At 64.4% G+C, this 20152-nt stretch overlaps 3 protein-coding genes across 4 annotated transcripts; 1 reads left to right on the top strand and 2 right to left on the bottom strand.

The window, feature by feature from the left end:
• Positions 1 to 654: 654 nt before the first annotated feature.
• Positions 655 to 7276, bottom strand: SYDE1 (synapse defective Rho GTPase homolog 1). The gene is given in 9 exon segments (XM_054183544.1): positions 655 to 1095; positions 1991 to 2228; positions 2692 to 2796; positions 2798 to 2850; positions 2942 to 3068; positions 3169 to 3383; positions 3455 to 4198; positions 5024 to 5695; positions 7183 to 7276. Coding segments are annotated over 9 exon segments (2670 nt in total). The 5' UTR covers positions 7271 to 7276; the 3' UTR covers positions 655 to 667.
• Positions 7277 to 9312: 2036 nt separating this feature from the next.
• LOC128901504 (CD209 antigen-like protein D) lies at positions 9313 to 14597 on the bottom strand. Of its 2 annotated transcripts, XM_054183552.1 has the most exons (7): positions 14473 to 14597; positions 13213 to 13533; positions 12691 to 12747; positions 12167 to 12559; positions 10434 to 10579; positions 9535 to 9644; positions 9313 to 9448 (listed from the first exon to the last, which is right to left on the bottom strand). In XM_054183552.1, the coding sequence occupies exons 1-7, from the start codon at positions 14543 to 14545 to the stop codon at positions 9322 to 9324; spliced, it is 1227 nt and encodes a 408-aa protein (XP_054039527.1). In that variant the 5' UTR covers positions 14546 to 14597; the 3' UTR covers positions 9313 to 9321. The 2 variants fall into 2 exon arrangements, with proteins under 2 accessions (XP_054039527.1, XP_054039528.1); XM_054183553.1 differs by lacking the exon at positions 12167 to 12559.
• Positions 14598 to 15958: 1361 nt separating this feature from the next.
• LOC128901457 (zinc finger protein 835-like) lies at positions 15959 to 20016 on the top strand. The gene is made up of 2 exons (XM_054183469.1): positions 15959 to 15983; positions 17967 to 20016. Exon 2 carries the CDS (start codon positions 18009 to 18011, stop codon positions 19737 to 19739), a length of 1731 nt encoding a protein of 576 aa, XP_054039444.1. The 5' UTR covers positions 15959 to 15983; positions 17967 to 18008; the 3' UTR covers positions 19740 to 20016.
• Positions 20017 to 20152: the final 136 nt, after the last annotated feature.

Raw genomic sequence — 20152 nt, 5'->3', positions numbered from 1 at the left:
GTCCATAGCGGTGTCAGCATCACTGGTGTCACCATCGGTACTGGTGTCAGCGTCTGTAGCGGTGTCGGCATCACCGGTGTCACCATCGGTACTGGTGTTGGCATCGGTACTGGTGCTGGCATCGGCACCCGTGTTGGCATCACTGGTGTCGGCATCAGCACTGGTGTCTGCATCACCAGTGTCAGCATTGGCACCGGTCCTGGCGTTGGTACTGGTGTCAGAATCACTGGTTTAAGCATCGGCACCAGTGTTGGCATCACCGACGTCAGCATCGGTACTGGTGTCGGCATCAGCACCAGTATTGGCATCACTGGTGTCAGCATCGGTACCGGCGTTGGCATTGGTACTGGTGTTGGCATCACCGGTTTAAGCCTCAGCACCGGTGTTGGCATCACTGATGTCAGCATCGGTACTGGTCTCAGCACTGGTACCAGTGTTGGCATTACCGGTGTCACCGTAGGTACTGGTGGTTGGCATTGGTACCAGTGTTGGCATTACCGGTGCCACCATTGGTACCAGTGTCAGCATCACTGGTGTCAGCATCATCACCAGTGTCGGTACTGGTGTTGGCATCACCGGTGTCATCATTGGCACCAGTGTCAGCATCACTGGTGCAAGTGTTGGCACTGGTTTTGGCACTGGTTTTGGCACTGGTATCGGCACTGTCTCACAGGCAGACGTTGATCTGCTTGGAAAGCTCCCGCTCCAGGTCGAGGATGAGCGCGTCGAAGTCCTTGAGGTTGAGGCGGGGGCCGAAGGCTGCCTCCGGCTCCTCGCCCAGGGCAAAATCAGCCACCAAGAGGGTCCGCTGGTGCGGGGGCCGCCGTGGTGGCACCTCGCTGTCATCATCGCCGGTCGCCGCCTCGTCGTAGTCAGCGTTGCCAGCTGCGCCGGGTACCAGCAGGAACTGGTGGTCGCAGATGCTCCAGTCGCCGGCGTAGCGGTTGCTGGGGGGACTCTCCGGTCCTCGGGGACGGTGACGGGCCACCACCGCGTTCTCCAGCAGGTCCAGGCGCAGCGCTGGCCCCCGTTGCTGCTGCGGGCAACCGGGCTGCGCCCCCTCCCAAAGTTGGGGGGCCAGGGCTGAGCGAGGGGCTGCAGAGAGAGCAGTAAAACAGGGCGGGGGGGTCACTGGGTGGTTTGGGGGTATTGGGAAAATGTGGGGGGGGAGCGGGCACAGAGCTTTTGCTGGGAACTGGGAATCCCAGTTCAGTTGCTGGGAATGGGGGGACCCGTTACTAGAGATGGGGAGGGGGCAGGCACAGACCAGCAAGAAATGGAGGGACCCCCCCCCAGGAGAGCTGTTGGATGGCGGGGGGGGCAGGGCCCAGACCTTTTGCTGGAGGCGGGGGAAGCCGGATGGGGGGCGGGGGGGGGGTGCATAGGGCAGACGTGTGGGGATGCCACCAGGCAAGAGGGGAACCCCAGGACTTCTGCAGGAGATGGGGGGGAAGGGGAGGGGGGGGCGCAGTCCCTGGAGCAGCTGCTGGGGATGGTGGCACATGGGGGTGTCACAGACCCTTTCCAGGGGTGGGGGGGCCCCCAAGAGCAGCCACATGGGGGGTCACAGAGCCCTGGAGCAGCTGCTGGGGATGGTGGCACATAGTGTGTGTGTGTGAGGGGTGGGGCACAGACCCCTTCCAGGGCTGGGCCCCCCGCCCCCCAAGAGCAGCCACATGGGGGTCATGGACCCCCGGAGCAGCTGCTGGGGTTGGTGGCTCATGGTGGGGGGGTCACAGACCCCTTCCAGGGCTGGGGACCCCTCCCAAGAGTAGCCACATAGGGGTCACGGCCCCCCAGAGCAGCTGCTGGGGACAGTGACTCGTGGTGCAGCCACAGTGTGTGTGTGGGGGGGGGTCACAGACCCCCAGAGCAGCTGCCACCGATGGTGGCCCAGGAGGTGGCCAGGCAAAGAGCCCCCCCCCCAGCAAAGTGAGGGGGTGCAGATGTGTCCGCCTGTCCCCCCTCCTCGGCCTCCAACCCTGCTCACCCGGCCAGGCCTGCAGCAGGTAGTGCAGCACCTCGATGTGCCTCTTGAAGTCAACGGCGCTGGCGATGTCCTCGCAGTGGGCGTAACCGCGGGTGCCGGGGCCAGAACACCGGGGCTCCTGGTTCTGGGTGAGCAGGACGGGGCCGAAGCAGACAGCGATGTTCTGCGAGTTCATGCGGTTGAAGTCGTGGAAAGAAGCCACTAGGGTGAGGTGGTCCAGCAGACGCGTCAACGTGGCCTGGGGGGGGGGGGGGGGGGGTGGGAACAAAGCGGCCTCAGCGGGGACCTCCTCGGATGCCACCCTGTTGTCCCACACCCCCCCCCCCCCACCACCAAAACAGAGCCCAGAGGAATCGCCCCAGGGGATTTGGCTTTGGATGTCGCCGGGGTGGAGTCACACAGTGAATGCGGAGGCGGAAATGTGAAGACACCACCCCCACCCCCCCCCCAAAAAAAAATGCTTGAGGGGGGTCCTGAAGAGGAAGGTGACATGGGGACTTGTCACAGGTCAAGAAATAAGGACCATCTACAGCGACAAGTTGGGATGGGGGGAGACCTCGGGGCTGGGCGGCAACGGGATCCCCACATAATCCCTCACCATGGCCAGGCACCCCCTTTTTTGGTGCTGGGCACCCCCTTTTTGTTACCGGGTACCCCCTTTTTGGTGCTGGAGTACCCCCCTTTTGGCGCTGGGCACCCACCTTCTCGATGGCGGGCAGGCAGTCGAGCAGGGTGACAGCATCCCGCTCTGCCGGGGGGGCGCGGGGGGGTCGTTTGGCCATGGCCTCCAGTACGACGTGGTAGAGTGTGGGGGGTGATGAGCGGCGTGGGCAGCTCCCGCAGGTAATCCTTGAGGATCCCTGCAGTGGGCAGACACGGGGTGGGGGGGACATCAGTGTGGTCCCATGGGGTGCACAGGGGGCCCCCCCGCCCTCCAGGCCGAGGACTCACCCGTGATGACGTTGATGTCAGGGTAGAGCTGCTCCGAGAGTGTCACGGCCGCACTGTCCCTCTCGAAGGCATCACGAAGCTCCTTCTTGACGGCGGCCGAGCCGCAGAGCCGGTACAACCCCACCACCTGCAAACAGGGCCACCGTCACCGCTGTCTGGAGAGGGGGGGATTCATCCACTGCCACCCCCCCGCCCCTTGTAGCTGTCACCATTAAGTCCCCCCTCACCTTCAGCCCTCGTTTCTCTATCTCGGCCACGCATTTCTGGATGAGCAAGGGGACTTTGGTGGCTGTCTTCTCCCTCTCCACCAGTTGGCCCAGTTCCACGCCAAAGACCCGGGGTTCCCGCTCGCTGGGATTCTCCCATTGCTCCACCAAGGTGAATTTGGAGTAGAGGACGCCGCGAGGTTGCAGCCGAACCGCCAGCTGCTGGGCCCGGCAACCTACGGAGCCAAATGGTGCCGTCAACGGGGTGCCGAGCTGCCAAACCCCAAACCCCACCGCCCTTCCATACCTCGGAAGATGTGGGGCAGGACCACGGTGCCGTGGCAGCAGAGACGGTTGCGGCAAGAGGTGGGATCCCAAGAGAAGACGATCACCTTGAGGTGCCGGGCACCCTCCAGCTCCAGGTTGAAGGTGTGGTTGAGGCCGAGGAACGCCGTTTTGCAGGGCAGCAAAGCCGTACGAGCCCGGTTGGCCGCGTCCACCTGCAAGACGCAAAAAACCTCCCGGGCTTCGGCCCGCGGCGGCTTCAGGTCCCGCACGCCGTGGAGGTGAACGCTCACCAAGCCCGAGATGTGCTGCCCGCATCGCGGCGGCGTCTCCCCGCAGCTGTAAGGGCGAAAAGCGCCCACATCCAGCCCGTTTTCCCCATTCTCTGCTTCGCCACGCATCCCGGCTTTAGCCGGCAGCTCCGGGGAGTCGCCATCGCTCAAGTAGCCACCTTTGCCGGCTGCTTTGGCTCGCGGTAGCCCCGGCCGGGAAGCCACGCTGCTGTCTAGGTGGTAGCGGCTGATGACGTTGCTGGATTCCTTGCGGGATTCGGAGGGAGAGGTGCCACCCTCTTGGCCCCGGGGACGGGGACTGCGTAGGCTCAGCTTCCTCCGTAGCTCCGGCAGCTTCTTCATCTTCATGGAGAGGCGACGGACGGTACCCGGCGACTTGACCTTGTTGAGCGAACGGCCCTTCTTGGGGCTGGGAGGGGGTGAGGGGGTGGGCAGCCCCGTCCCCGAGCTCACACATGGGATGGGCATCTTCCCTGTTAGGAGCGGGGGGAAAGGGGTGAGTGGGTGATGGGGGGGGAACTGGGAAGCCTGGGTGGGATGGGGCTGCTCCCTGGAAAGCGCTGTGGGGTGGAGGAAGGGTCCCATGGGATGGGTGGTGGTGGGGGCCTGGGGGGGGCAGTTCCTGTGGGATGGGGAAGGGATGGGGAGGGGGGGATCCAGGGGACAATGTCCTGGGGGATGGGGACTTTGCGGGATGGGGGACACTCCCCTGGGGTGGGGACAGGGACTGTGGGGTCTGGGGGACAATTCCTGTGGAATGGGGAAGGGATGGAAATGGGGGGGTCCAGGGGACAATGTCCTGGGACATGGGGAAGGAACGGGGACTGGGAGGTCTGGGGGACACTCTCCTGGGGTGGGGACAGGCACTGGGGAGTCTGGGGGACAATTCCTGGGGGATGGGGACTGGGGGGTCCAGGAGACATCCCTGGGGACAGGGACTGTGAGGTTCGAAGGACAGTGTCCAGGGAGACTGGGAAGGGGCAGAAACCACTGGCTTGGGGACACAGAAGGGATGGGGACCATGGGATCAGGATGATGCCATCCTATGGGACAGGGACCATGGTGTCTGGGGGACACTGGGGACAGGGACCATCAGGTCTGGGGACCACAAGGTCCAGAAAACCCCACAGGGGACAGAGAAAGGACAAAGACCACAGGGTGCTGCGGATGGAGACAGGATGGTGGGGTCTAGGGGACACTCTTGGGGGAGTGACAGGATGACAAGGGCTGTAGGGGACTGGGGGCCACCACTGTCCCCCCTCTCCCCGACCCATAGCTGTGGGTGTGCTGCCACTCACCACAAGCCTGGGTCCTGCCGGCTCCTGGCTCCTCTCCTCGTCCAGCCGTGGGCAGCGCCGGGGCCGTGCCACCGCGGGGTCCGGAGCCTTCCACTGTCCCCAAACCGCCCCGGGGGGGCTCTTCCCTCCCCATCTTTGGGGGTGACTCCCCACCACGGCCCCTCTCGGCGTCGCGGCTCCCTCTGCCCCACATTTGCCAGGAGCTGCCAGGTTGGGGGTCCTCATCTTCGGGGATGGGGTTGTACCAGATCTCGCCCTCACTGCCGGCAGCGCCGGTATCCGCTTCGGCTCCACTGCCCGGTTCATCCAATCCCAGTCCCTTCACTGATGACAGCACCCAGTGCCGGCTGCTCCGCTCCAAGCTCTGCAAATAGGCGCCGTGACCAGGGCTCCTACCAGGACCACCGAGCTCCCCAGAGCCGTTCACCGCCTCAGCTTCCTCCGCTGGCTCCATCTCCTCCTCACTGGGGGGTTCAACGCCAGGCTGGGGGCTGCCGGCAGCAGGGTCCAGTTCACCGGTGTCCGCCAGATCTGGGGAGGATTTGGGAGGCCTCTCGTCACGGCCGCCACAGGAAAAACGGGCCCAGTTCTGCTTGCGGGTTGCCACCGGCACCGGTTCCACCAACGCCGCCTCAGGGTCCACCGGAGAATCGGGGCTCGGTGGAGGATGCTCTGCGGGAAGAAGGAGAAGAGCCGGTCTGAGCCAACGGGGACCCCACTGGGACACGGGGACCTTGCTCCTGTCCCCCCCTCCCCAGCATCCCACCAGGCCACCCACCATCCGTCCCCGTCCCGGATGGGACCCCCCCCTTCCCGATGCTGGCTCTGCCAAGCGGGATTTCCGGTTGTTTACTGCTGGCCGGACCCACAGCCGTGCTCCCACTGCCCCGGCACGGGCTGGGGGGGCTCCTGGTAAGGAGGGGGACACCCCTCTGCAGCCCAATGGGGACGGGGGTGGCTCTGCCTGTGTCCCCTGGCTCTGTGCTGCAAGGCAGGGTCCTGCCCCCCTGGCTCACACACACACACCGGGGGGGTGTCCCCCCAACAGTGAACCCCACCCCACCCACAGCAGGGTGCCTCCCCCCACCATGGCACCCCACGGCCCCCAGGATCCCCCCCGACTGAGAGCTTGACACCCCCCCCATATGCCACCAACCCCAGCAGCTTCTCCAGGGGTCAATGACCCCCATATGGCTGCTCTTGGGGGGGGCCCCCCAGCCCTGGAAGGAGTCTGTGACCGACCCCCCCCTGCCATGTGCCACCGTCCCCAGCAGCTGCTCCAGGGGCCCGTGACCCCCATACGGCTTGACCACCCCAAAGATGTGGGGTGGGGGCAGGAGGGACCCGAGGCGGGGGGACACCCCGGCTCCTGTAGGGCACAGAGGGAGCTGGGGGGATGGGGGTCCCTTCCTTGGGAGGCAGGAGAGCCCCTGGGGACAAGGGGGGCCATTCCTGGGGGGACAGGGGCACCCTTCCTTGGGAGAGGAATCCGTTCCTGGGGTCAGGAGGGACCCCAGGGTGATGGGGGGGGGGTCCCTTCCTCAGGGGGTGTGGGGGGGTGTCCCTTCTTAGGGGGGGTGCAGAGGGAGCCCTGGGGTGATGGGGGGACCCTTCGTCGAGTGATGCCCCTTCCCCGGGGGGTGGAGGAAGGACCCCAGGTTGATGGGGGGGGGTCCCTTCCTTGAGGGGGGTGTCCCTTGCTCGGGTTGGGGGATCCCTTCTTGAGGGTGTCCCTTCCTCGGGGGGGGGGTGTGTCCCTCCTTCGACGGGGGTGTCCCTTCCTCGGGGGGGTGCAGAAAGGACCCTGGGGTGCTCGGGACGGTCCCTTTGGTGGGGGATGCAGGAGGGACCCCAGGTTGATGCGGGGTGTCCCTTCCTTGGGGGGGGGGGGATGTCCCTTCCTTGGGTTGGGGGATCCCTTCTCGGGGGTGCCCCTTCTTTGGGGGGGGGGGTGCAAGAGGGACCCCAGGTTGATGAGGGTGTCCCTTCCTCGGGCGGCGGGTCCCCTCCTTTGAGGGGGGTGTGTGTGTGGGGGGCGGGGGGGGGGGGGTCCCTTCCTCGGCGGGGTGTCCCTTCCTCAGGGTGGTGCAGAAGGGACCCCGGGGTGCCGGGAAGGGGGGGGGTGGGGGGTGTCCCTTCGACGGGGGGGGTGTCCGTACCTCTGTCCTTGCCGTCCGACTTCTTCCCGCGCGGGCGGTCGCGGCCCCTCAGGCGGGAGAAGGTCCGCCGCAGCAGCGGCTCCGCCATCGCCCCCCCCCCAACCCCCCCCCTCCCCGCCCCGCCGCTCCCCTCACCGGGGTCTCCTCACACCGCTGGGCCCCCCCCCGACCCCGGCCCCTTCGCTCCGTCCGGGTCCCCTTCAGCTTTTCCCGGTCCCCTCAACCCGACCCGGTCCCCTCAGCCCGGCCCCGCTCCCTTCAGGCCGTCCCCGTCCCCTCAGCGCGGCGGGGCCTGGAGCGGCGGGGCCGCCATCCCGCGGCGCGAATTCCTGGGATGCCGCCGGCAGCGCTGCCGGGAGCTGTAGTCCGGAACCCCACCGGGGAGAGAGACACACAGCCTCCCCCACACCCCCCCCCCCCCCGAACCGGGACACCCCCCCATGGACCGGGAGACCCCCGCCATGGACGGGGAACCCCTCCCCACCTCGGAGCGGGAACAGCCCCCCCCCCCCCCGGGAGCGCGGTACCTCCCGGATCCCCCCGGGCCCGCGGCCACCGGGTGAGAGGTGTGGGGAGCTCGGGGTGGGGGGGTATTGAGGGGTCTTGGGGGGATTTAAGGAGGTCTGGGGAGGTGTAGAGGCGTCTGGGGGTATTTGGGGCAGCTCTGAGGGGGTATTTGGCGGATTTAGAGGGGTCTGGGGGGATTTGGGGGCACTCTTGAGGGGTATGTGGGGGTCTGGGGGGATTTGGGGAAGCCCTGTGGGGGTATTTGGGGATCTGGGGGGGATTTAGGGAGGTCTGGGGAGGTGTAGAGGGGCCTGGGGTCTGGGGGGATTTGAGGGAGCTCTTGGGGGGTATTTGGGGATCTGGGAGGATTTAGGGAGGTCTGAGGGGTATTTGGGGAAACCCTGAGGGGGTATTTGGGGGATATAGAGGGGTCTGGGGGGGGTATTTGGAGGATCTCTGGGGGCGTATTTGGGAGTCTGGGGGGGTATTTGGGGGTCTGGAGGGGCTTTAGAGGGGTCTGGGGGAATTTGGAGGGGTCTGGGGGTATTCGAGAGGAGGACCTGGGGGGTATTTGGGGGTCTGGGGGGATTTAGGGAGTCGGGCAGGGAGGGGGGTTAGAGGGGTCTAGGGGTATTTGGGGGAGCCCTGAGGGGGATTTAGGAAGTCTGGGGGTATTTGGGGAAGCCCTGAGGGAGGATTTAGAGGGGCCTGGGGGTATTTGGGGGAGCCCTGGGGGATATTTGGGGATCTGGGGGGATTTAGGGAGGTTTGGGGGATATTTGGGGGAGACCTCGGGGGTATTTGGGGGATTTAGAGGGGTCTGGGGCTATTTGGGGGAGATTGGGAGGGTATCTGGGGGTCTGGAGGGTATTTGGGGGAGCCCTGGGGGGTATTTGGGGGTCTGGGAGGGTTTTAGGGAGTCTGGAAGGTATATGGGGGAGACCTGGAGGCAACTGGGGGATTTAGAAGGATCTGAGGGGTATTTGGGGGAGACATAGGGGATATATGGGGGGATTTAGGTAGATTTGGGTGTATTTGGAGCATTTTTGGGGGGTGTTTGGGGGTCCGGAGGTATTTAGGGAGGTCTGGGGGGCATTTGGGGGTGCCCTGGGGGATATTTGGGGGGGGTATGATGAGTACTTGGGGATCTGGGAGATATTTTGGGGACCCTAGAGTGTAAATAAAGGGATTACGGGGAGCCTGGGAGGGCTCAAGACCCACCCCCCAGCCCCCCACATCCTCCATGGGGCATCACCCCCAAAACCACCGCTGCTTTGCTGAGGGACCCCCAAATCCCCAAGTCACCCCACACCCATCCGCCCCACACCACTGGGGGTCTCCCATCCTGTGCAAGCCCCCCCCCCCCCATGTCACTGGAGTGGGGTCTCACTCTGCACACGTGTTTATTGCCCTGCAGGGACCCCCCCCCCGCTCCACCCCGTACCCCAGTTTTTCCCCCCGGAGATCCATCCACGGCCCCCCAAAAGGACGTGCTGAAGGTCGGAGCTGCATCTCGGAGCGCTGCAGGTCGGATGTGACAAGCGGAGAGGGGGGCCGGGGGGAGCCCCCCAAGGGGGTGGCGAGTGCTGGGGGGGGGGGGGGCACACGACTTTTGGGCCGTCCCTTGCACGCTCAGGGGCGCCCCTCGCACACCCAGGGGAGTTTATAGGTGCAGGGGTAGTCGTACCACTGGCCGTCCTCCCTCACCGCCGCGCAGTTCTCCTGGCGCCCGCCGTTGGGCTCGTCCCTGTGCCACGAGCTGCGACGAGAAGGGGGGATCAGGACCATTTAGGGGTGTCCCCCCGCATCCCCAAACCCTTGTCCCCAGGGCCCGCAGGGCTGTACCTGCTTTGCCGGAGTAGGATAGTCCCATTTCCTCGCTTCCAGGTACCCTCCACCTCTGCATCGCTGATGCCGAGCCAGGAGGAGCCTTGCAGCATGGACTGGATGTGACCCTGGGGGGCAAAGGCAGCGTCGCCCCATGGCAGAGCCCACCACCACCCCCTGCCCACCCTCGGGGACAGCAGGTCCCGGTGACAGGTAGGACCTGATGCTATATCCCCCCCCCTCTAAAATCCTCTATATTTAAGGTTAGGGCTGGGTTAGGGCGTCGTCGGGGTCTGGACTAGCTCAGGGTTCTCTTAAATCCTCTATATTTACGATTAGGGCCCCGTTGGGGTCTGGACTAGCTGAGGGTTCTCTTAAATCCTATATATTAAGGGTCAGGGCCCCACTGGGACGTGGACTAGTTTAGGGTTTTCTTAAATCCTGTATATTAAGGGTTAGGGCTCACTGGGGTCTGGACTAGCTCAGGGTTAGAGATAGCGTTAGGGTCAGGTTTAGGATCAGGGATATGGTATGGGATAGGTTTCGGCTGGATTTGGCTCAGTATGAGGGTTACAGAGCTCTATTAGGAATGGCGTTGGGCTTAATTGTAGAAATGTTAGAAAATGTTAGCGTAAATGTTAGAAATTTACGCTAGAGTGTAAATTTAAGGTTAAACGGACAGATTTGGGGTAAATCTGAGGGTGAGGGCTCAGCAGCACCCACCCACAGGGAAAAATGGGGTGACCCCAAAGCTGTCGTAGGGTTCAGGAGAGGGTTTATGGGATTCGCATCGGGCTTTCAGACACTCCCCGCCCCCCAAAAAATTGTCCCCCTCCCCGCAAAGGCCACCTCGGGCACCGTAGTGTCTCCCCCTTCCCCATCCCCTGCCCCGGATGCCTGGATCGCTCCCCACTCACCTTCTCCTCGGTGCCGTCCACCTCCAGGAGCTGCGTGCCCAGGGCCGAGCAGAAGCGCTGGGCGTTATCCCAGGAACTCGGCGTCTTGGAGTAGAAATAGCAGGAATTCCCCCAATAGGTCCAGCCTTTGGGGCAAGGGGAACAGCCTGGGGACAGGGGGGGACACAGACAAAAGGGGGGGTGTCACCCCTCAGAGGTCCCAAAAACCGGGGACAGCCCTGTCCGGAGACACGATCCCGGTTGCGGGAGCTGCTGAGCATCCCCACCAGGTTGGCGTTACAGCTGGGGTTTGGGTTGAATTCTGTATATTTAATATTAATATTAAAATGTATATTAATATTCTGTTAAACTGGGTGAGGATCAGGTTAAAGCCTATATATTGAGGGTTAGGACTGGTTTGGGTCCCACTGGGGTTTCGACTGGGTGAGGATCAGGTTAAATCCTGTATATTTAGGGTTAGGACTGGTTTAGGGTCCCATTGGGGTTAAACTGGGTCAGGATCAGGTTAAATCCTGTATATTTAGGGTTAGGACTGGTTTAGGGTCCTATTGGGGTTAAACTGGGTCAGGATCAGATTAAATCCTATATATTTAGGATTGTGACTGGTTTGGGGTCCCACTGGGGTTTAGACTGGGTGAAGATTAGGTTAAATGCTGTATATTTAGGGTTAGGACTGGTTTAGGGTCCCATTGGGGTTAAACTGGGTCAGGATCAGGTTAAATCCTATATATTTAGGATTGTGACTGGTTTGGGGTCCCACTGGGGTTTAGACTGGGAGAGGATGAGGTTAAATCCTATATATTTAGGGTCAGGACTGGGTTGGAGTCCCATTGGACTGGGTGAGGATCAGGTTAAATCCTGTATACTTAGGGTTAGGACTGGTTTGGGGTCCCACTGGGGTTGAACTGGGTCAGGATGAGGTTAAATCCTGTATATTTAGGGTTAGGACTGGTTTAGGGTCCCATTGGGGTTAAACTGGGTCAGGATCAGGTTAAATCCTATATATTTAGGGTTAGGACTGGTTTGGGGTCCCAATGGGGTTAAACTGGGTCAGGATGAGGTTAAATGCTGTATATTTAGGGTTGTGACTGGTTTGGGGTCCCACTGGGGTTCGGATTTACCTTGAGTCCTGTACGTTTAGGGTTACGACTGGGTTGGGGTTAAGACCTCGCTGAATTTTGGGCTAAATTAGGATTATTTTAAATCCTAGATATTTAGAGCTGTGGCTGAGTTAGAGTTGGGACCCCACTGGGATTAGGGCTCGTTTAGGATTAATTTAAATCCTATATATTTCGGGTTAGGGCTAGATTGGGATTATTGGGATTTGGGCTAGTTTAGGGTTAGTTTAAATCCTATATATTTAGGGCTACAAATGGTTTATACTTATGGCCTGGATGGTGTTTGGGTTAGTTTAGGGTTAGGTAAAATCACATATATTTAGGGTTTGAGCTGGGTTAAGGGATAAGAGGTTTGACCTCACTTAAATTTAGGTTAAATCACGTGGTTTTAGGGTTAATTCTGCATCAGGGTTAGGGCCCCATTAGGGTTTGAGCTCGTTTAGGGTTAGGTTAATTTACCTAAATCACCCTAAATGTAGGGTTAAATCAGGTGTAGGGCCCTGTGGCATTTTGAGCTTCGCTTAAGCTGTATCCGTGCCATGTTAAGGCTGAAATTCAGCCAGCACAGGGTTAGGCGAAGCCCTAAATATTTGGAATTAAAGTGCCAGGACTAACTGGAGCGGGAACAGATGTTATCCTTGCTCCCATGGATGACCCAGCGGCTCCATTCCCGGTCCCCGGTGTAAAGCATCACCGTCCGCTGCTTGTTGTTGCCGTAGTTGAAGTAGAGATTGTAGCCGGCCAACGCCAACAACCCGCCTTCCCGGCACTCCCAACGCTGCAACCCACTGTCATCCCGGCACGGTTCCAGCCTCACCAGGGCCAGGTTTTTCCCGCTGGTGGCCGTAATGCAATGCTGGCCCCCCCAGCCCCATAGCCGACCCCCCTGCAACCACTGGAACCGTTGTGCCACGGCTTCGGGTTGGCACGTTGTCACCGCCAAGTCTCGTCCCCTGGCCTCCACGCACATTCTGTGGTCTTCGTTGTACAGCAGGAAGGACTGGGAGACTGTGGGAGAGGTTCCCGGTGAAGCAGGGGGGGCACCTGGGCACCCATATGGGGACTGGGGACACGCAGAGGTTGGGGGACGCGTCTGTGGGTGTCACCACGGAAAAGGAGGGGACAGGGGGGACACGCACCCATGTTTGGCAGCTCCTTCGCCTTCTCTGCCTCCAGCGCCTCCGTCAGAGCTGCAACTGGGAGGGGGAAAATGGGGACAAAAACCACAGGTCACCCTGTCACCGCAGGGCACAGGGTGTCCCGGAGCTGTTGCCGTACATTGTCCCCGCCATGACACCATGGCACTGCCATGGGGACACCGACATCTGCTGAGCGGGGACACGGGGACACCCTGGACATTGCCATGGGGACACCCCAGGCATGGGGACACCCTGGACATTGCTATGGGTGCACCCTGGGCATAGGGACACCCCAGGCATTGGGACACCCTGGACATTGCTATGGGTGCACCCCGGGCATGGGGACACCCTGGACATCGCCATGGAGCAGGGGTGGGAGAGGGGCTGGTGTTGAGGAGTGCTGAGCACTCAAACCCCCCTGTAGAGACCCCCAACACCCCGATAACCTTATTTCTGCCCCCCAGCAGCCCCAGCCTCGTCTCCCCGCATGGAAGGGGGCGCCCCCGAGCCCCCGCTACTCACCGTGCCGTGAGCCGACCGTGAGCAAGACCACATTCACCAGCACCGAGACCCCCAGGGCCACGGCACCCACCAACACCAGCTTGTCCCTGGAGCGGCACCCGGAGGCTGGGAAGGGTGGGTGAGTGACAACCGACCCCCGGCTGGGGCAGAACTGGGGGGCACTGGCTTTAACCGCAGCGTGGTTTGGTCCTGCCGGTGATGGTTCTGCCCTTGCCCAGGCCATACTGGGGGAGTCGGACACGTGCTTCTGGCTTGGCACGGTGATGGCGGGGTCCAGGGGCTCATAGAGGTTCTCCTCCGTGGGGCACAGGTCGCTGCAGGCTGGGGAGAGGACAGCGGTGACAGCACTTGAAGGGGATCTCCCCCTCCCAGTGCCACCATGATCCCTGGGGACTCCCTTCGGGCACCAGGATGGGGGATTCCCCCTGGTGGCACTTGCCTGGGGACACCCCATGGGGCACCAGGGGTGGGGGATCCCTCTCCGGTGTCTCTCGCCCTTGGGCACCAAGGATGGAAAAGGGGGTCCCCTTCAGTGCCACCGTCTGCCCTGGGGACCCCCTCCTTGTTCACTGGGGATGGGAGAGTCTCCCCTGGGAGTCACCAGCCACCCCAGGGACCCCCTCGGACACCAGACACAGAGATGGGGATCCCTCTCACTGCCACTGCCCACCCCGGGGACACCCCGTCAGGGACCAGGGATGGAGATGGGGGTCCTCTCTGGGTGCCACCACCCACCCTGGGGACCCCACTTGGGCACCAGGGACAAGGGATCCCCTTTTAGGTGCCACCACTTCCCCAGGGACCCCTGCTGGGCACCCGGGATGGCGATGGGGATCCCTCCTTGCTGCCACAATCCATGCTGGGGACCCCCCTCAGACACCAGGGTTTGGGACCCCCCCCTGCCCCGGGGTGCCGCCACCCGCCCTGGGGACCCCTTTTGGGCACCAGGGACTGAGGATCCCCTTCTAGTGCCACCACGTCCTCAGGGACCCCCGTTGGGCGCCTGGGATGGAGATGGGGATCCCTCCCTGATGCCACAGTCCCTCCTGGGGATCCCCCCCTCAGACACCAGGGGTGGGGGGAACCCCTCTGGGTGCCAGCACCTACCCTGGGGACCCCCCCACCTTGGGCACCAGGGACTGAGACAGGGGATTCCCCCAGCACCGTGAGACCCCACAAGGGACATGGGGGTGTACGTTAGGGACAGCAGGACTGCTGGGCTTGCCCCCACCCCAACCAGCACCCAAGGGTGCTCCCTACCTTCCCTGTCGCCGGGCCCCAGCACCCACATTTGCCCCTGCTCGGCTTGGCTGGACTCGATGTTGCCGTACATTGTCCCCGCCGCGCCGAAGAGCTGTCCCCAACGGGTGTCCCCGCTGATAAAGCCTGCGGGAAGCGGGTGGTGGGGGGGTGCCGGATGCACCCTCACCCTGGGGATGGGCCTCGAAGGGGCCCCCCGAGCACCCGGCAGCTCCCTCCCTGCACCCCAAAGCTTGGCTGGAGGTGGCACTGCCGGTGACAGCCCCCAAGGGGTGCTGGCAAAGCCCCCGGTGTCCCTGGTGGGGGACAGCACAGACAAGTCCCATGGAGGGGACCCAAGGGTGCTGCCTGGTTGGGGGGGAGGGTGCTGGGTGGCATGTGGGGGACTCGGGGGGAGCAAGGGATGGGTGTCCCCATGCCCAGGGTGTCCCCATGGCAGTGCCTGGGGTGTCCCCATGCCCAGGGTGTCCCCATGCCCAGGGTGCACCCATTGCCCACTGTGTCCCCATGGCAATGTCCAGGATGTCCCCAGGCCTGGGGTGTCCCCATGCCCAGGGTGCACCCATGGCAGTGTCTGGGGTGTCCCCATTGTCCCCATGGCAATGTCCAGGATGTCCCCATGCCCATGCTCAGCAGATGCCAGTGTCCAAGCTGTCCCCATGGCAGTGACTGTGGTGTTACTGTCACTAGGGTGTCCCCATGCCCAGGGTGCACCCATAGCGATGTCGAGGGTGTCCCCACGCCCAGGGTGTCCCCATTGTCTCTATGCCCAGGGTGTCCCCATGCCCATGCTCAGCAGATGTCAGCGTCCAAGGTGTCCCCATGGCAGTGCCTGTGTTGTCACTGTCACCGGGGTGTCCCCATGCCTGGCACCACCTGCCTGCACCAGGGTGCACCCATGGGCGAGGCGGGTGTTCCCGAGGCGGGTGTCCCCGAGGCGGGTGCTGGGCCCCGCGCTGGCTCTGGCCACGCAGGAAGGGCCGGGTGCTATCAGCACCCACCAGCCCTGGCCACGGCTCCCCGGCCACCCGCTGGCACCCAGTTTATCGTGTCCGGTGGGAGGGGGACCCACTGCCGTGGGGCGGGCACGGGGCTGTGGGGGTGAAAGGGGGGGGCCGTGGTGGGGTCAGGTGTCCCACGGTGGGGCTGGCTGTCCTGTGGTGGTGCTGGGTGAGCTGTGGTGGTGACGGGTGTCCCGTGGTGGGGCTGGGTGTCCTGTGGTGGGGTTGGGTGTCCCGTGGTGGTGCCAAGTGTCCCGTGGTGGGGCTGGGTGTCCCATGGTGGGGCTGGCTGTCCTGTGGTGGTGCTGGGTGAGCTGTGGTGGTGTTGGATGTCCCGTGGTGGGGTTGGGTGTCCTGTGGTGGTGCCAGATGTCCTGTGGTGGTGCCGAGTGTCCCGTGGTGGTGCCAGATGTCCTGTGGTGGGGCTGGGTGTCCCATGGTGGGGCCAAGGTGTCCCGTGGTGGTGCCAGATGTCCCATGGTGGGGCTGGCTGTCCTGTGGTGGTGCTGGGTAAGCTGTGGTGGTGCTGGGTGAGCTGTGGTGGTGTTGGATGTCCCGTGGTGGTGACGGGTGTTTTGTGGTGGGGCTGGGTGTCCCGCAGTAGTGCCAGACGGCCTGTGGTGGGGCTGGGTGTCCCATGGTGGCGCCAGATGGCCCGTGATGGGGCCAGATGTCCCAGTTCTGTGCTGGGTGTGCCATGCTGGGGCCGGGTGTCCCGTGGTGGGGCCGGGTGTCCCATTGCTGTGCTGGATGTCCCATGGTGGTGTCCGCTGGCCCATGGTGGGGCTGGGTGTCCCATGGCTGTGCTGGGCGTCCCATGGTGGTGCTGGTTGGCCCACGGTGGGGCCGGGTTTCCCATGGTGTGGCACCAGGTGTCCCGTTATGGTGCTGGATGTCCCATGGCTGCGCTGGGTGTCATGTGGTGGTACCAGGTGTCCCATGGTGGGGCCGGGTGTCCCCTCACAGTGACAGTCGTGCCATACCAGTGCCGGGTGTCCCCACGGGTCGTCCGCCCCCCCACCTGTCCTCGCCCTCGCAGGGCCCCTCCCCGCCTCCCCCGCGGTCCTGTCCCCACGGGTGTCCCCAGATGACCCCCCCCCCCACCGCACTCCCCGTCCCCGCAGGGGTCTCCACGACTGTCCCTGTCCCCCCAACCCCGTGTCCCGGGGGGCCTCGCCGTGCAGCGCCGCCCGCGGCCGCCAGGGGGCGCCCTCACCACCGGAGCGGAGCTGCCGAGGGGCGGGGCCGAGCGCGGCCACGGCTGGGACCGGGAGGGGGAGACCGGGACCGGGGCGGGGGGGTCAGGACCGGGGGGGGGAGACCGAGACCGGGGAGCAGGTACAGGGGGGATGGGAACGGGGGATACCGGGACTGGGGAGCAGGGACCGGGGGATACCGGGAATGGGGGGGGGATGAGAACGGGGGATACCGGGACCGGGGGATACCGGGACTGGGAAGCAGGGACAGGGGGATACCGGGAACGGGAGCGGAGGATGAGAACGGGGGATACCGGGAACGGGGGATACCGGGAATGGGGGGGCTGGGACCAGGGAGCAGGTAGGGGGGCCAGGACCGGGGATATCGGACCGGGGAGCAGTACAGGGATCGGGACCGGGGGGCGGCGACCAGGGGACAGCGGGACCGGGGGGGACACTGAGACCGGGGAGCAGGGACCGGGGGAGACCGGGAATGAGGGGGGCTGGGACCGAGGAGCAGATACGGGTGGAGCCGGGATCGGGGGATACCGGGACCAGGGAGCAGGTACGGGGGGAGTCGAGATCGGGAGATACCAGGAACGGGGGGGCTGGGACCAGGAAGCGGGTACGGGGGCCAGGAACGGGGATACCGGGACCGGGGTGGGGACCAGGGAATACTGGGACCTGGGGGACACTGAGACCGGGGAGCAGGGACCGGGTAGACGGGGAATGGGGGGGCTGGGACCGAGGAGCAGGTACAGGGGGAGCCGGGATCGGGGGATACTGGGAAAGGGGATACGGGGAATGGAGGGGCTGGGACCGGGCAATACCGGGACCAGGGGGTGGGCCGGGACTGGGGAGCAGGTACGGGGACTGGGACTGGGCGATACCGGGACTGGGGGGGACACTGAAACCGGGGAGCAGGGACCAGGGGATACCGGGAATGGGGGGCGCTGGGACCGAGGAGCAGCGGTACTGGGGGTACTGGGGGTGGGGTGTGCTGAGACCAGTGTGAAGCCAGTGGGGGAGGCACCCAGTACTGGGGAGGAGGGGGCTGTACCGGGCTGCGGGGCCCAGTTACCGGCAAGGCAATGGGTGCACCGGGCTGGTACCAGAAAGTCGGTACTGGGGGACCAGTTTGGGACTGGGAAGGGCACCGGCGAGTGGGATCCGTCGGTACCATGGCACTGGGTTGCCCACAGTGTCACCACTGTCCCTGGTACACGGGGTGGGGGTCTACGACCACCCCCCCCACCTTGGGTGCTGCCTGCTCACCCCTTCTCTCCTTGCACCGCAGACAGGACCCGGCGGGACACCGGCAGCACCGTGCCGGGACGGGATGGACACCGGCAGCGTCGAATCACTGCCGGCGAGTCAGGACGGTGAGGACGGTGGCAGTGCCAGTTTGAGGCCACCATGCCAATGCCCGGCAGATGCCACCAGTGCCAAAGTGACGCCAAGCAGCCAGGACAGGACAGGCAGCGGTGGCACCCAAACAATGCTGCCGTGTTGGGCTGGTGCCGATTCGGAGCCCCGATGCCAAGATGAAGAGGGTGGTGACAGCGCCAAACCGATGCCAGCATGCCAGGACCCGCCAGACACCGGCAGTGACGATTTGGGGACACAATACCAGGACGGGACAGATGCCAGCAGCACCGATTTGGGGACACAACACCAAAACCGGGCAGATGCCGTCAGCTCCAAACCAATTCCGGGGCACCAGGATGAGGGAGCCACCAGCAGCGCCAATTTGGGGACACGATGCCAGGACAGGGTGGATGGCAGCAGCACCAAATCTGCCCCCCAGCACCAGCACGAGGACGATGCCACCAAGCCGTGCCAGCGCAACGGTGACGCCACCGGTGAGGTCAGGGCAGGGGGCGCGCGGCCCTTTCGCTGCGGGGCATGCGGGAAGCGCTTCGGGGCGAGCTCCACCCTGACGCGGCACCAGGCGCTGCACGGTGCCGAGCGCCCGTTCTCCTGCGCCGAATGCGGCCGCGGCTTCTGCGACCGGGCGGCGCTGGCAATGCACCAGCGAGGGCACACGGGCGAGCGGCCCTTTGCCTGCGGCGAGTGCGGCAAAGCCTTTGCCGGCAGCGCTGGGCTACTGGTCCACCAGCGGGCGCACACCGGCGAGCGGCCCTTTGCCTGCGGCGAGTGCGGGCAGCGCTTTCGGCAAAGCGCCCACCTTGCCCAACACCGGCAGGGTGCCCACGGCGCGGGGCCCCTGCACCCATGCCCGCAGTGCGGCAAAACCTTCGCCCTCCGCTCCACGCTGGCCCGGCACGCCCAGACCCACACCGGCGAACGGCCCCACGCCTGCGGCGACTGCGGGCGCCGCTTCCGCCAACGGGCTCACCTGACCCGGCACCGTTTGGCGCACACGGGCGAGAGGCCTTTCCCTTGCGGCGAGTGCGGCAAAGCCTTCGCCCTCAGTGCCACGCTGCTGCGGCACCGCTTGGTGCACACCGGCGAGCGCCCGCACCGCTGTCCCGATTGTCCCCGCGCCTACACCCAAAGCGCCTACCTGGCCCAGCACCGCCGCAGCGCCCACGCCGGCCAACGGCCCCACACCTGCCCTCAGTGCTCCCGGGCTTTCGCCGACCGCGCCAACCTCCTGCGCCATCGACGGGCCCACGCCGGCATCCGGCCCCACGCCTGCGGGCAGTGCGGGCGCCGTTTTGCCCAACGGGCGCATCTGCGAGCGCACGCCGGCACCCACGGCGGGCAGCGGCCCTTCGCCTGCGGGCAATGCGGGCGGCGATTCGGGCAACGGGCAGCGCTGGCCGCTCACCGGCGGGCGCACGGCGGCCAACGGCCCTTCGCCTGCGGCCAATGCGGGCAGCGCTTCGCCCAGCGAGCCAGCCTGGTGGAACACGGCCGGCGGCACACGGGAGAGCGGCCCCATCGCTGTCCCCAGTGTCACCGGGCTTTCCGGCAGCGCTCGGCCTTGCTGCGGCACCGGCGGGCGCACGCCGGCGAGCGGCCCTTTCCCTGTGCCCACTGCGGCCGCCGCTACAGCCGCAGCTCCAACCTCCTCCTGCACCAGCGAGTCCACGCACCCGAGTAGCACCCATGGGTGCCGCCGCCGGGTGTTCGTACTGCATTACGGGGTGCTTTTGCCGTGCTGGCGGCGGCGGCGGGGGGGAGGCGGGGGTGTCCGGTGTGTCACCAAGTGCATCGGGTGCCAGCCCCGCCGCGGCCTTGAAGCCTTTATCCCCGCAGGGTGGCCGCCACCGGCTTAATTTTAAGTACTAATAATTAAAAAAGAAAATATACAGCTGGATTCGTTTTAAACAATAATAATAATTAAAAAAAAAAAAAAAAAAAAAGAAGAAAAATGAAAATATACAGCAGTCACCTTCCCCTCTGCCCCGGCGGGGCCTCGGAGGCGGGATTTGGGCCAGTGCAACAGTGCGGGGCAGGGGGAAGAGAAATGGGGGTCCCCGGAGACACCACCCACCCCCCCCCTGCCCCCGGCGT

Source organism: Rissa tridactyla, chromosome 25 (assembly GCF_028500815.1).
Source record: "Rissa tridactyla isolate bRisTri1 chromosome 25, bRisTri1.patW.cur.20221130, whole genome shotgun sequence".
Classification (NCBI taxonomy): domain Eukaryota; kingdom Metazoa; phylum Chordata; class Aves; order Charadriiformes; family Laridae; genus Rissa; species Rissa tridactyla.
Note: the sequence above shows the minus strand (reverse complement) of the source record. Positions and strands in the feature narration are given on the sequence as shown.